Raw genomic sequence first — 16,424 nt, 5'->3', positions numbered from 1 at the left:
TAGGGGAGTTAGCATGAAAGCTTTGATAAAGACTGAAAAAACACTTCACACTTTAGAAATGTTTTTTTGTAACTGCCTGACTCATCTGTTATAGCTATTCACTGATTATGGAACTGACACCAGAAGACTAGATACATTTATGATTGAAGCTTGGATTGGAGACACTTTGGTTTTCAGGGACACAGATGGCACTCAAACAATCTTGTGCAATAAGATGCTGTGCCATATTTTGACAGTGTCAAAATGTTGTTTACCTGCCCGTATAACTGTTGGTTTATGAGTCTAACTGTTTCTACAGCATAAGCTGTACACAGCTGTACATATGAGCATGCTTATACTACAGGTGTGTGTGTGTGTGAGTGTGTATCTGTACCATGGTAGTTTAGAATGAAGAACCCTCCAGTGGAAAAGTCTGAGTGAAAGCGGATCAGGACCTTTGGGCTGGTACTATAGGCCGACTCCAAGGCTGTGTTGCCGCTAAAGACTCCCAGTTGAGGAGCAGACGTATCTGGGCCATCCCTGAATGAAGGGACGGAGAGAGGAACACAGACAACAGACAAGGCTTAGCAAGAAACATTGGAGTAATTGCAGAAGACGGATGGACGGAGAGAAAATAAAAGTCACTTAACAGCTGGCAAGAAGACAACTATGCATACAAAGTCAAGATAACTGTTTCTCTGATTTACTTGTGTTCAATGAATCATTTTCTACAAAAGCAAAGCCCGTATACTAAAAAGACTCAGAGGTATTTGTCACAAACATTAATTATATGTGTCTAGACAAGAAAGTTTTGTAGCCATAGTCTGAGAAACATCTTACTCATGGGAATATGAGGATGGCATTTAATATAATTTTACGAATCTAAAGGTAACCTGAGGGTAACTATGGAACCATTGGGCACTCTATCTGCCCAGGTTCAACCTCCATTAGTCGAGTACACAACTGTTTTTATTTCTCTGAGTAGAAATATATGGATTGTCTCATTGATCTGCCAGCAAAATTCAACCCTGCATCACCAGAATAAATATTTGATCATAAATCCAGAATTATCTCCAAAAGTGTCTGAGTGGATTCTTCATAATGACAATCCATAACAGTGATGAAAAAGTTAAATGGCTACATTGATTAGGTAATTAAAATCATACTGAATAAACAGACCGTTGACTACAGGCAGGTCAGGGGTTGGGATCAGTGTGAACCTTTTATGAAATGTTAATTTGGCTTTCACTGATTCAAAGTAATAACACTTGGAAAGACAGACCAAACGCAGCCTTTATTAATAAAATAAAACATGTATCTGCCACATGCCTGGCTTTTTAAAGGGCAGAAAAAATATTGTATGAAGCTAAATCTTTGCTTTTTTAACCTATTTCACACAAGTTCATTGAACAAAGCCTGTGGATTAAAGGCTTAACTTTAGTCATTAAATATTGAATGTTGCTGAAAGGTTACATTTTCTAAAGTTCCTAAATGCCCAGTTTTAGGTTTTTAATGAACAGGCCATTGGATTAAACAAGGATTTTAACATTTTATTCATGAGAAGTGCCTGGGATCTCATGGCTCCTCAATAATTCAAGGCTTTCTGAAGGTGTTGGGAGCTCATTTGGAGAATCAAAAATGTGCTTTTTGGGTCATTTAAATTAAAGCAGACCTAGATTTTTGCGGCTCGATTTTTACTTAGAGAAAATAAACAGAACTAATATATATTTACCGTATGCATTTAACATTTATCAAAACATGTTTTTGGGAGTTGTAATTACTATATATTTTTAACTTCTAATAAAGAAATTGGACAACAGCACAGAGAAGACTTGGACTTAGCTCCCGGAGTTGGTTAGTGACCTTTCTGGTTCAATGAAACCCATTTAATAGAGTCAGTACCCTGAAGCCATGAGATGTAAGCTTGTGAGGCTAAAAGGCTGCTGGTTTGTGAATCTCCACGCCTGCTGATACGTGGGCAGAAAATGTTTTGAAGTAACCTCTGGAAATTAGGATTTATAGGAAGTTTGATTTATTAAGATGTATCTATTCTGTCTATCTACTACAGGTGATTGACGTGAGCCCACTGCAGCTGGGAATAGGGTGGAATTGGAAAGAATATATTAACAGATAGAAGAAAGATGGGGCTGGCATGATTCACCATCAACCAAATCACATTTTCCCCCTTGTACGGTAGAAGCACTGCACTTTCGCCACTACCTCGATCTGAGTCCTGGATTGGAGAAAAGTGTATCCGATAAAATAAGTATTTCAAAATAAACTGATGTCTTTTACAGCATTAGCTCGTTGAGTGAAATAAACAATGAACCGCATTAATCATTTCAACATACTGTAGATTATTTTTGTTGAATAATTTATTCTAAAATCATCAACAAATGTTAGATGATGTTCAGATTTGTTCAAAAACGTTTTTAAAAAACATCATATACACATTTTGTCAAACCACCTGACTTCAGAGACAGAGGATTTTAGGAAAAGTGTTGCTCTGGTGTTAGATCCATAGACCCCTGCTAGAAGTGGTCCAGTGATATTAGGCAAGCAGCCAAACTTCCTCTGGTTGCAGAGCATAGAGACAGTTTGGCTTCAGTCCCTGACATCTGGATGCAGCTGCCGTCATATAAACCCCAGGGGTATACAGGGCAGAAACCAGAAGATACACATCACTGAGATATGGAAAAAAAAGCAGGACATTGTGATTCACAAAGGCAAGAGACATTCATCACAAGTTTGATTAATGAGAAGCGAGAACACGAGGAGGATGGCGGAGGAGGAAATCAGCATAACTACTGACAGCAGCGGCAGAATGAGTGATCAGAGAAGGGAAAATGTAGGCTCTTCAGATGAGTAAGAAAACCACCTCATTGACCTGTTTGAGTGTGAGGTGATTGTAAGGCAGCTGATACTTATGGCATTGAACACATTCAGCACTGAACCTGAGCAAAGGCAATGTTCTATGAACTCTGTCCTCTGTGCGTCATTAATGACATGAACTCTCCCGTGTTCTGTACCTCTCTTGTTGCTACCACCTTCAACATGAAAAGCACATTACATTCTCAAATTCAAAATAAGCCAAAGACTCACTGAAACAAATATTAGGGATTAAACAATAGAATATGGATTTATTGAAGCTCAGATGAGCGATGCATATCCGACAAAGACAAGGGCGCCCAGGGCAGAGTCACTGATGTAACAGCCTAAGTAGTTTCTTAGAAAAGTACATTCTACTTTAAAATGAATCAATGACACTGTACTGTATCTGATGATTACTCAGGACGTTTCTGTTTCCTGTTCTGTTTCCATGTCTGTACTGCAGTATCAGCGGACCTTAGGATCACTCACTCTAAATCCGTCTGAGGAAGGTAGATGCTATCCCACTGGCTCTGAGCAAAGCACTCGTTCCTTCAGTGTTGGCCCCCAGTCACTTCCAAATATATTCATGTGTTGGGAAATAAAGCGGGATTGAACGGAGCAGCAGTCCATCATTCATGCTCTAATCTCACGTTACAGATGTCTTTTGGTACCCTACAATCGAGGATTTTGGTCCCTGTGTAATGTGCCAAAAACACATGAATCACAAAAATCAATTTGCAACTACAAAATAACTTGATGCTGTGCCTCTCCATAGCTATCTCCATGGCGCTGGTAGCTGGTGAGATTGAAAGCGAGTAGTCACAGAGTGTAAATGTATTACTTTCCCACTGCCTGCATTTCAACTGCTCCCTCCCTAAAGCTTTACTCTGGAGCAGGAAAATTATAGACTGGCCTCAACCTAACACCAAATACTCCTAAAACCGACCTCCACCAGATGATGACAGCGAGTGACGAAATCCTACTTGATCTTAATTTTTATTAGTAATAGATTCATTGTTCAAATGTAATTATTCAGTGAGAAATTTCTCTCGGACTGACCAAAACTCGTCAGAGCCACCCCAGTCCCGTTGGATATGTGAACCCAGCTCCTTTCATTACATTTCCCACTCCTCACTGAATCTCATCATTACTGCCAGAGTTCCTAAGCCCTCTCTGGGTCTGCCTATGGCCGTGGTGCTGAGTTAGATTGAATTGGTCAGTGGTCCCATTGTAAATGCATTACTCTCACACTCCCTGTTACAATCCCACCTCCACCCTGAATCCCATTATTACTGCAGGAGATTCAGTCCATGCATAGCACACAGTATATATGGGTGTATGTATTAGTAGGGTATGTTGGTGGGATCCGGTGCATAAACCAGGCATTACACATATCCATATGGGTGTTGGTGTATGTCCCTGTAGGATAACATCATAAACACGTGACACATATTGATGTTTTCTTTGTCAATTCCTTTGTGCAGGTAAGAAAGGAATCCCATCAATGTCAGGAATAAGGTTACCACTAATACAAGTGTGTGTGAGAGAAATCAGAAGTGTGTGTGTGTGTGTGTGTGTGTGTGTGTGTGTGTGTGTGTGTGTGTGTGTGTGTGTGTGTGTGTGTGTGTGTGTGTGTGTGTGTGTGTGTGTGTGTGTGACAGGGATAGAATGATAATAAAAAAATGAATAAAAAGTTGATATAACTTATTTTAGTGTTCAGAGAGGAGGCAGGATGCAAGTCAATTCAATACTTACCTGTCAGTGATGCAATCGGGCCAAGGATAAAGGGCAACACTGAAAAGAAGCTTTTGCATTTGAGTGAGTGTGTGAGTGTGTGTGTGTGTGTGTGTGTGTGTGTGTGTGTGTGTGTGTGTGTGTGTGTGGGTGTGTGGGTGTGTGGGTGTGTGTGTAAGTGTACCCAGGCTTACCAGACAGCGATGTAATCAGTGACAGGCTCCGTCTGCAATAAGGTAAAGTTGATATAAACTCCGTGTCCGTGGGGAACAGTGATGAGCCAGCTGCAGTCTTGGGAGTTGGGGTACTCAATGGGGTACTGAGGTGAATAGATCGTCCCGTTTTCAGCCGTGACGTTATAGCCGCAAGGAGCTGTAAAAAGCAGAGTTATGAGATTATCTATGTGCAAATTTGTCCCATTCCTCTAACGTGCTAGTCCTGAAACGATCGGGAGGAAAGAATAACTTTTAACTATAGACACTGTGGAATATAAATATCATCTTATTTGCAGTAGTATTAGCAAAGCAGCAGCAGTGGTGCCATCAATAAGAGCAATGACCGTGCTACTGATGTATAGAGTAAATGATCTAAGTGACATAGGAATATTCACTGTGTTTTTAACTGCTGCTGGCTTGTGATACTGATGAAAGATGAGATTACTTGCTGCAAAATTCAATTAGGATAACAACATTTTCTAAATGTCTAGACTTTAAATTATCATTGGTACCTGATGGATGGGGATGTTCTGGGAGACAATTGATAACCACACAGCATGATGTGACAAATGCACATTTGTATCTTCATTTTAATCTTGACACATACTTATCACCCATCAAATAAAATCATATAAAAAATGTAATCGGTTGTTCTTCTTACCCTCACAGCGTGGAAATGGGTGGTTCCACTTCCGGTTGGTCCCGTGCAGGCACGTTAGTACAGGGTGTCCAATCAAAACATAACCAGGATAGCACTGAAAAGTCACTGATTGGCCAGCGCTGTAGTCACTGTTGATGATGTCACCGTTGAGGAAAGGAAAGGGGTCCTGGCAGTTTTGAAGTTGATAGGCTGAAGAGACAGATGAAGAAAAATTACTTTCAGAGTGAAAATACTCAGATTTAATTTCAGATACACTTGATTTTTAAGGTAATATGATTCAGTTAAAGTGAGATTACCGAATTCAATGTATTTGTTTATTGGCAGTGCACCCTGTCGCCATAAACAGCAGCTCACTAAGGCTGCCTGCCAAATAAAAAAATGACAATTGTAATCAATTTTATTCAGATTCTGAGGCATATAAACTTCAAGGGGCATCACCAAAGTTGATAAACAGTTGCTGCCTTAATGCATTTAATCTGGCTCAAATATACAGACGTTCTAGTACAAGCACTATCTAAAGTGTACGTACAAGAACACTGCATGTGGACAGGAACACCTGTGGGCTAAACCATTCCAAGTCCAGATGGGAGAAACCACAAAGGACACTTAACAACGTCAGAACTGAGATCCCCTGGCACTTTAAGACACTGATAGCTAAACAAATATTGCAAAGCAAACTGGACAGAGTGGAAACACAGAAGGAACAGAAAAGTAAGTAGTGACAGATGTGGAGGTCCCCTGTGAAAGCAGCATCAAGGGAAAGAAATGGAGAGGATGAAGTAATACCAGGGGCTGAAAGGAGGGAATGTGGAAAATGTAAGCCAAAGGTTCTCCAAGTTGTAGTGGGAGTACGTGTGGCTGTGAAACTACAATCAAGAACGTACGATGTCAGAGTGCCAAACACTAAAACTGGAATCAGAGCTCCCTAAAGATTTTATTAGCGACATATGGGTCTAAAAATCACTGCGAGGGTACTTTCCATTGATTTTATGCACTTATCCCTCTGAGATTCTGTGGATGTGCACACTGCAATTCAGCCTACTGAACCATATAGCTGCCGGACCTTAAAACAGAACCTGAGCTTGTGTCACCCAGTGCTGCAGGGGGGAAATCATGCACACTGCCAGAGCTCTCCCAATTGGGTTCATTCAACAAAACCCATCATTATATTATGAAGCTCTTAGACAGCACAAGATATGTGATGTCAGATGAAAAAGGGCATCTAGTGCAACTTTATTTGGGGGAATATGTCTACAAGCTTCAAGAGCCAAAAGTGGAAGTAAGCAGTGCCAAAGCTGCCGTTTTAGGGGATTTGGTCATTGCAAATTAGGAGAAAGAAAGGGTAAAAAGACTATGTGCATGTGGGTTAGCGTATGAGTAAGTTAGTGAGCCTTGTTCTTCTTACGCTGGCGTATAGGCCCACATTGCATCTCTTGAGTCTTTGAAGTGAAACACTTAAGGCTACGAGTAAAGCCTGCTGGACAAGATGCCAGTCCCTCACAAGGCTTACTAACAATCCATCTCTCTTCATGATGAGAGGAAAGCTCTACCTTTTTTAAAAGTCTTTAGCATGACTCATCCACGGATCAAAGCTAAAAACTTAATAGCGATGTGTTTCTTCATCCTACCCTTCGTTTCTTGGAGTTGGGAAGGCTTTGTTATTTTGGGACTGGGTTTATTCAAAAACCATGGGCAGGCCGTCTCTTTTTTCTAAATCATTCTTGTGTTCCCAACCGTTGGCTTAATGTGAACACAGGTTTAGTCTCTTGAGGGGCCACTTTCAACTGAAAGCGCCTGCAGTGACACCTCAGGGTTTGTGGCCTCGAGAAAAACAATGTCAAAAGTTAAAAATCACACGTAAGCTCACCCTGATAGGTTAGTTTAAACCCCGGCCGGTTCTCTGAATGGTCACTGTAGAAGTGGATGACCGTCAGGTGGGTAGTGCTCAGCATGAGGGGTGGGATCTGAGAGCCAGTAAACTGTCCAATAAGAGCAGAGCTGTGCTGTGGTCCAGCTCTGACCTCCAGGAAGTCGTGGTTGTCTTCAGAAGAGAAGTTTTGGAACTGAATATGTGCTCCTAGCATACAAACACAGATCGTATTAGACATACAAAACACATTAAACATAGAGAGTAGATCTATTCTTTAATGCATGCCATATACAGTTTTTATTTGGTACATATTTTCACAATCAGTCCCAAATATTAGCAAAGCAATTGAAAGGAAAATAAATATGTCTTTGATCATTCATAATTAGCATTAATGAAAGTAAAAGTTCATGTCCTTTCCACTAGTTACAGTGCCTTGCAAAAGTATTCACCCTCTTTGGCTTTTTATCTACTTTGTTACATTACAACCTGTAATTTAAATGCTGTTTAATCTGAATTTTACGTGATGGATCTGCACAATTTTTTTAAAATAAAAAATTGAACATTGGGATGTGCACATGTATTCACCCCCCTTTGCTATGAAGCCTCTAAAAGGTTATGGTGCAACCAATTACCTTCAGAAGCCACATAATTAGTGAAATGAAGTCCACCTGTGTGCAAGCTAAGTGTCACATGATCTGTCAGTATAAACACACCTTTTCTGAAAGGCCCCATAGGATGCAACACCATTAAGCAAGAGGTATCACACCATGAAGACCAAGGAGCTCTCCAAACAAGTCAGTTACTTAGTGTTAAAAATAAGAAGGCACGTTATGAGTTTGCCAAAAGGCATGTGGCCAATTCCCTAAATGCATGGCTGAAGGTGCTCTGGTCAGATGAGACTAAAATTGAGCTTTTGGCCACCAAGGGAAACGCTATGTCTGGCGGAAACCCAACACATCCCATCACTCAAGAACACAATCCCCACAGTGAAACATGGTGGTGGCAGCATCATGCTACGGGGATGTTTTTCAGCAGCAGGGACTGGGAAACTGTCGAGGGAAAGATGGATGGTGCTAAATACAGGGATATTCTAGAGCAAAACCTGTTTCAGTCTGCCTGTGATTTGAGACTTGGACGGAGGTTCAACTTCCAGCAGGACAATGACCCGAAGCATACTGCTAAAGCAACACTCGAATGGTTTAACCGGAAGAGTTTAAATGTGTTGGAATGGCCTAGTCAAAGCCCAGACCTCAATCCAATGAAGACTGGAAGACTGCTGTTCACAAGCAGAAACCATCCAACATCAAGGGGCTGGAGAAGTTTTGCCATGAGGAATGGGCAAAAATCCCAGTGGCAAGATGTGGCAAGCTCAAACAGACTTATCAAAAGTGACTTGCAGCAAAAGGTGGCTCTACAAAGTACTGACATTAGGGGGTGAACAGTTCTGCACACTGAAGTTTTCTGTTATTTTGTGGTTTTTGTCGTTTGCTTCGCATTAAATAAAATTTAAAAAAACGCATCTTCAAAGTTGTAGGCATGTTCTGCAAATGAAATGATGCAAACCCTCAAGCAATCCATTTTACTTCCAGGTAGTGAGGCAACAAAACATGAAAAATGCCAAGAGGGGTGAATACTTTTGCAAGCCACTGTACATTGACATCACATCACTTACTCAGTGAAAGCATTAAAAAGCTTTCCATAAATATTACGTCGCTGCTATAAAACAAAGTATTTGTTTTCCCAAATACATTTTTATTTTTTATCCCATAATACTTACCATATCCAGTTGGCAGTGTGATTTGCCAGGTGCAGTCCAGGTTGCCGGGATAGTTGCCAGGGAAACCCGGACTGAGGATGACACCACTCTTCTCAGACAACACCCCGCCACAGCGAGCTGACAGCACAGGCGCAGAGAACACATAGTTAAAGAGGAAACACGGGAGCATCCTCACTTCCTCGGGGGCAACAGGAACAAGTTACAGGGCTAAAAAACAAGAAATATTAGAAATACAGCAACAAACCTTGAAACCTTGAAACCTTGAAACAAGCAGCCCCCTCTGGGACTTGAGTACCCTTTAGCTGGACAGTGGGATTTATAGTATCGACATTTACACTCAGTGGGCACTTTATAAGTTATACCTCTATAATCTAATGCAATTCAATACAGCTGTTCATATGGCACCTTTACAGCGTTTATAATGCTCAGTTTTTCTCTTCTATTTTCAGTTTAGGTTTTAGGTAAGGTTAAATACAGTGATATTACTTTATAGCATATATAGCAGGTATAATGCATTAGGGGCAAACAAATACAAAAATAAAACAAACTTTGTGATAACAGAGACAGTTTCATTTGGTGCTACTTACGTGTATAAATCCAATTTTTAAAGAGGGGATATCATGTTTAAAACTAAAATCTAAATGTCATAGGGGCATATATCCTTGACAACCAGTAGAGACAGACAGATATATATTGAATATTATAACACCCTATTATGACTCACCCTTCTGTTGACAGATTTAGAAATGATTTGGTTGACGCAAGTCTCTCTGACTGGAATAGGAAATGTTGAATTGAATAAATACTGAAGGCGTCTGTGGCTGGGATAGTTAATCCTGACATGTCAAGGTTGAGTTTAAATGGAATGGGCTTCCCAGACCTGCTACAAGTTTTCAACAAACACAAACATCGATGTGATCAAGGTCCCTATACTCCTTTGCAGAAGTGAGGAAGCCTTGGCTCACATAACAAGCTACACAATTATGTTAGTATGCAGCAGGTATATTGATCATGTCTTTTAGGAAGTTGCTTAATTCCACAAATCTGATTCCAAGGTTAAATACAACTAAATATACCAATTAAATCATATTTAAGAAGTTCTCATTTAGTTAAACTATTAATTTATTTGTGAAAAATGTAGTTTGTTAAAAACAACAAATCATTAACAGACTTGACATTAGTTTGGTCTTGTAACAAAATATGTTTTATGCCAGTTTTCTATCATTCCACTGAACAACTTTTAATCAAACAACATTAATAAAGAGATTTCTTATGAGCGAAAAATGGAAAATAAGTAATAAAATCCTAAAATTAAATATTTCCACAGACTTCTATGTGACAAGAAACCTGTAAATGTTTTGTGTTTAGAAAGGTCTAGCTCACATCTATAATCTACCGGAATGCTTCGGTCACTTCGCTGTGCAGACCTTAAACATCAATGTTAACAACACGCCTGCAGGTCATATGCTTTTCCCCTCGGATCAATAATTCATAGCACAATTCAGCCAGCAGAGAGTGTGTGTTTTTGTCCTGTGTGTGTTACCTATACAAAGAGGTGGTGGATAGTTCCATCGACGCACAGTCCCCGGCATGCAGGAAATGTGAGAGACGCCCTGAAAGTGTAAAAGTAATAATACAGTGGGATAGGTTTCATTAATAAATAAGGAAATTCGGTAAATAAGTAAAGTGTGTTTGTTGAAAAATAAATACATACAATTTAGAATTTTCTAAGATTGCAATTTGATTTCATTTTGGAACATGACATGAAAAAACATTAAGCAGCCGGTGTGGAAAATGTAATGGCATGCTTATTAATTTTTATCAATTGTTATTTATTTATTTCCGTACACACGCCGCACAATATCAGGTCTGCTTCTAAAAAAACCTAATTTAATCTAATTCTGTACAATCCTCCGTGTTATTGTACGATATACAAAAATGATAAATGTCATGTTCTGTAATGTACATGTGTTTATTGGTCATCTTGTGTTCATTACCTGTAACGTGTAGCCAGGCTCACAGGAGAATGCCACCACCTCATTGACCATATATCTGTCTCCTGACTTAATCCCATTGGCTGGTATCATCGGCTCTGGGCAGGTGGTAAGTCCAACAGCTACAAAAAGAAACATTACATTTTCAATGGAAACACGGATAAGGCTAAGGCTGACGTTGACGAACGACACATAAAGATAATGCAAAATGTGACGTGATGAACTCTTCTTAAAGTTCTAGACAGCTAAAGACACATTGCTGACTTGACCTTCATTATAAAATGTATCATGGCAAATTAAAGGATATTTTATTACACTAAAAGGACCGCAAAACAAATACCCTTCTCTGTTCCCTGCCTTGTCTTTGCTTCAGGACTAGTCCAGAAAAAAAACTTTAAAGCATCGCTCTTCCGGTCAGATGCATGTGGCCTTTTTATTAAATAAAAACAGCAGGTTATCTTATTTATGTACCTTGCACTTGTTTGCATCCCACAGGGTTATATTGTATCGAGTAAATTCAAGTCGTTCAACACATCAGAATTTATAATATTTAAATACATTGCATGGCAAACATAATGTGGCAGATTCATTTTAAAATGCTCATAATGATTTTCTTTGCCCTAACAAAAAAGAGCCTATTTATGAGCTGGGATGTAGGTCGTCAGCTGTGACAGTGGCCTCTGAAATGTGCTTAAAAATATGTGACGGTAACATAATGACTTTGCTTGTGTATTCCCATCCCAATAAAGGTTAAACACATCCTTAATAAGTTTGACAGCAGTCCGCCCTTCATCAAACAGTCTGAGTAGGGGTGTATCCGTCTATGTGTTTGTGTGTGTGTGTGTGTGTGTGTGTGTGTGTGTGTGTGTGTGTGTGTGTGTGTTTCACTTGGAAACTCCGGCAGGAGACTGCCCTAGAGCGGTTTCCATGGCAACACGGGTGGAAGAGGGATAAAGAGTAAAAGAAAGAGAGCGAGGAGTGAATGCGTGTGTGCGTGTGTGTGTGTGTGTGTCTCTTCTTGTTGGTTCATTATCTACCTTCCTACCAGCAAAACGATGTGATCCCACTGAGCTCACACGCACACACGCAAACATACACACATAAAAATCCAGGTGGCCCAGCCCAAGTGCATGACTGACTGTTACATGAGTGTGTGCTTGCTGCGAGGGGATGAGGGGGACTTTTCAAAAAGATGGAGCATAAGTGAAAAAGCTGCATGAGACTGTGACTTGGAGACACACACCCATGAACACACAGTGTGTTATTAGGTCGAGCTTCAGCAGGCTGTCAGGGCAACTGATCAATGAAACTATTCCATTTGGCTGACCATCTCTCTCTCTCTCTGCGCAAGCAAAAGGCTTCTTCTTTTCCCTGGTTATGACAGAGCAGCAAAGCTCTGTAAAATGCTGACTATATCACAAAACACCCCACTAGGGCCACTAGACTACAACTAGATAGCGTCAGCACTTAAGTCTAACTGACTGGATTTACTATACTTGTGTTTCGGTTTATTTGAAGACAGTCAGGGGAGAGAGATGGCTCACTCTAGCTTCAGAGCAAAGGCCCTTTGGTCAGCTTAAAACAATAAGAACATCATCACCACAATCATTCTGGGCTCCCCAGCAGATGGTATTGCCCACTTATACTTATACTTCTAAACTGACACAGAGAATTTTAACAGGACACCAGATACATAGATGGTCTTGTTTGTTCTGTTTCTACAGAAAACATCATGGAAAACAAAAGACAGTACAGCGAAAACAAAGTCAACAGCCGTGTGCAGAAAGGCTTTACACATAATTAAAGGTTTTTGAGTTGACATTACAGTTATTTATTATGAAAGAGGGAAATACAATTAGCTTTAACTTAAGGGTTTCCTATGAGAATTAGCATGAACAATTATCTGAGGGCAAATACTGATGTGGGTTTCCCTGCTCTTATCACCTATTGAATTGGTAAATTGGCCGACCTTGGCCAAACTTCGTGTTTAATGAAAAGTTAAAACTCTACTTTGTGGAGAGACCTCCTGTTAAGGCAACCGTGGAACAAATTGTGCTACAGATTAAAGAGTTGGCACTCATTTTGAGATAAGCGAAACCATCATCTGAGTCCAGCAAGTGCTCTTATGGCGGTGTACAGTCTGATTTTAAATGGGATCTTGGAGAAAGTTCTGAGCATGCTGTATTTGAACTTGGTTTTGTAGTAACGTGGCCTGCCTGCTGACTAACATTATGAAACATCATAAATTGTGTTGATTTTTCCACAAAATAGCGGACATAGGTGAAAACACCCAAAAATACCCATTTGTTAATCCATCATCATTTAAAATGTTTTTGGTTCATACAAAGAGAGACCCTATCTCAAAAAGTACAAGCAGACCGGATTTGAACCGACAAAAACTGCGAGAGAGAATTCCAACGTCGGCAGCATCAAATAGGACTACGGTAAAAATAAATGTAGCCATACATGACATTCCGTCTCCTTGTTTGTCCTGTTATAATAATGCTTTGACATGTGATCAGAGCTAAAACAAAGTGAGCTCAGATTGGTTTAGATATTAAACATAGTGGCACACAGACCCAAGTCCTACACAACCTTATTCAGGCTGAATATAATATATCATTTAACTGAACCTATTCAGGTCTCTCATTGGGTTTTTGTTAGAAAGCACCGAGAGGACCCATCAAACGCTCTTATCACAACTTTCCTGCAAGCACTCATCCACCCCACTTCCTCGCAATGTGGGACATGAAGAGAAAGAAAGCCTAAAAAGCCCCAAAGACTGCCACCTGCTGTGCATTCAATTCCCTTATACATTTTTCGCAGGCCTGAGCAAAATAAATGCTAAATAAAAAGGTTGGCTGAGGATTATTTATGATAGTGTACAGCGAGTTCAAATGCAATGTAATGGATCTGGCACATCCAGTTATAAAAAGCATACTAAAAAGAAGAGAGTAATCGCAAAAGAAATAGAAATGATGAACTGTCCCTAAAAGTGACCGCTCTTCCAGGTTCTCATTCCTAGTGATGGCATGTTGACTAATAGAGCCAGAAAAATACAGACCATCGACCCACAAACGTGTGCATTCCCGTACACACAGTCCTAGCCACAACGCACACACTAATGCTTTCTCACATACTCACAAAAGGGGACATGTTCATTGATCTAGAAGAGATTCTAAGCTAAAACAACTACAAAGGACTGAAAAGCCCAACCATTCCCTGACAGGAGTGTACGTGTGTATATGCATGACGTTAATATCCATGTCTATACCTCTGTTTGTCTACACATTTGTGTGTGTATGTGCGTTTTTTTTGGACCTGGGTGCGTATGGCTCATGCAAAACTTGTGTATGTACGTGTCTGAGTCTGTGTGCTGTGTGCTTCCCTTTACGTCCCTCTAGGTGTGTGAGCTGTGTGTGTGCTCTGATTTGGGTCTCAGTATGTGTGCATGCTTTAGGGCTGTACCAGTTCAGGTCACTGACTCCTGTTATTTGATGTTAAAGTTTTGGCTGGAACGGTGTTTGCTGGAGTGTGTTCAGGTGTGTGTGTGTCCATGGGTTTGCGAACTTTCTGGTTTACCTATCTACATGTGTGTCTGTATAGTGTCTATCTATCTATCTGTCCGTCCGTCCGTCCATCCATCCGTCCTTCCGTCCGTCCGTCCATCCATCTATCCATCTATCCATCTATCTATCCATCCATCTATCTATCTATCAATAGATTAATCTATTATTCTGTTTAAAGCTTTAACTTACTCTTGTATTCTAGGTGAAACCCAGCTGCCACCACACTGATGTCACTCTGAAAGTGCAGAAGGAGCTGATTGGACGTTGAATTGAGGAGAGCGGGAGCAGTTGTTCCTGTGAAACACAAAGGCAAACATAAATGACAGGATATAAAATAAGAACAGCAAAGTTTTTGTAACACAACACTGGGAATAAATTAGCAGAATTACATCAAAACATATTGTAATGCTTTGAAGCAAGACTTTGACTGGTTTGAAGCTCGGAAATGATGTGTAGAGAGGGTGAGCGACCCCTCGCCCTCTGCGGACAGCTAGCATTTTAGTATCCTTATGTGAAGTAACCCTCGTCTGCCCTGGTGAAGCAGCTCAGTGGCCGACCGCAGATCATTGTGGTTATAGTGGGCAGCTCCCTAGTGTGCTTCCTTGAGAAGGGCACAGTCATTTGTGAGTGTGTGTGTGTATGTGTGTGTGTGTGTTGCCCTATGGGCGGCATGTTTTACGTGTGATAGGTGTGTGACAGGTATGTGCTCGGGGCAGGTCACAGGGGAAACTCCTTTGGGAAATTGTGAAAGGTTAGATCATTCTTTATCCCTCGCTGTCTTCTTCCTCTCCCCTTTTTCTTCCATCCTTCACTCAACCTTGTGTGGTGAAACTCTTTCCCTCCCTCTCTCTTTTCTTGTCTTTCTTTTACTGCCAGAAAATATGACACATTATAAGTATTTTTTAATGTTTGTTATTTATTAAGGATATATATCATGTTTTTTTGGTATTACAAATCATCCATCATACATCTCTGGTGTATGCTGCGTGTGTGGTGTGTGTGTGTGTGTGTTTAAGACCTGTCATGTGCAATTCATCATAGATCTTGTGTGGGTATCTCTGTCAATCTATGTGTGTGTGTGTGTGTGTGTGTGTGTGTGTGTGTGTGTGTGTGTGTGTGTGTGTGTGTGTATCTATAGTTTAGGAGCTGTCATATCTCATCCATCATAGATCTCTGGAGTATTTGTGTGCATGGGTGTCTGTGCGCAAGTTTGTGTGTATGTGTGTGTGAGCATATTGTCATACCAGAAAATGACCCTAATTTAGGAGCTGTCATGTCTCCTCCATCGTAAATCTCCAGAGAATCCCAGTTATGCTCAGTAGCAAACGTAACGACTTGGATCTATATCAAACAATGAAAAACAAATGGACTTAACAACCTTAGTTCATGTACACCTTACGTAGATGTTTTAGTAGTTTATTTAGACGTGTATTTATATCTGTACCTGTATCCCGGCCCCTTCACTGACATGGATCCTCCACAGACAGTTGAGGCTGTTTGGGTAAGGTTCAGGATAGGCAGGAGAAAGTATTGTACCGCGACGCTCAGTCAAATTGCCACTGCAGGGAACTAGAATGGAGACATGAAATATGAATTTATTGGCAAAGTTTATTAACTAAATAGCTAAAAGATGGGACATGTTGTTAGAAAATCACTCTGCATACCCTGGAACAATGTGGTGATAAGAATTACCACAACAGGGAGCCAGAGAGAGAAGATATGATAAACATTGTTTATGGTTAATCTAAGGTGAC

At 40.4% G+C, this 16,424-nt stretch overlaps 1 protein-coding gene across 1 annotated transcript in view; it reads right to left on the bottom strand.

The window, feature by feature from the left end:
* The window catches only part of LOC134862870 (CUB and sushi domain-containing protein 1-like), a 343,579-nt gene that overhangs the window by 44,243 nt on the left and 282,912 nt on the right, over positions 1-16,424 (bottom strand). Inside the window, exons 38-47 of the mRNA XM_063880971.1 lie at positions 16,115-16,239; positions 15,915-16,011; positions 14,860-14,964; positions 11,105-11,223; positions 10,651-10,720; positions 9,108-9,224; positions 7,328-7,537; positions 5,461-5,649; positions 4,779-4,956; positions 374-519 (exon numbers count right to left, since the gene is read on the bottom strand). Coding sequence (XP_063737041.1) covers positions 374-519; positions 4,779-4,956; positions 5,461-5,649; positions 7,328-7,537; positions 9,108-9,224; positions 10,651-10,720; positions 11,105-11,223; positions 14,860-14,964; positions 15,915-16,011; positions 16,115-16,239 — 1,356 coding nt within the window. The remainder of the gene's footprint in view (positions 1-373; positions 520-4,778; positions 4,957-5,460; positions 5,650-7,327; positions 7,538-9,107; positions 9,225-10,650; positions 10,721-11,104; positions 11,224-14,859; positions 14,965-15,914; positions 16,012-16,114; positions 16,240-16,424) is intronic.

This window comes from Eleginops maclovinus, chromosome 4, assembly GCF_036324505.1.
Source record: "Eleginops maclovinus isolate JMC-PN-2008 ecotype Puerto Natales chromosome 4, JC_Emac_rtc_rv5, whole genome shotgun sequence".
In the NCBI taxonomy this organism is placed as follows: domain Eukaryota; kingdom Metazoa; phylum Chordata; class Actinopteri; order Perciformes; family Eleginopidae; genus Eleginops; species Eleginops maclovinus.
The sequence above is the reverse complement of the archived record's forward strand: the minus strand, read 5'-3'. Positions and strand labels throughout refer to the sequence as shown.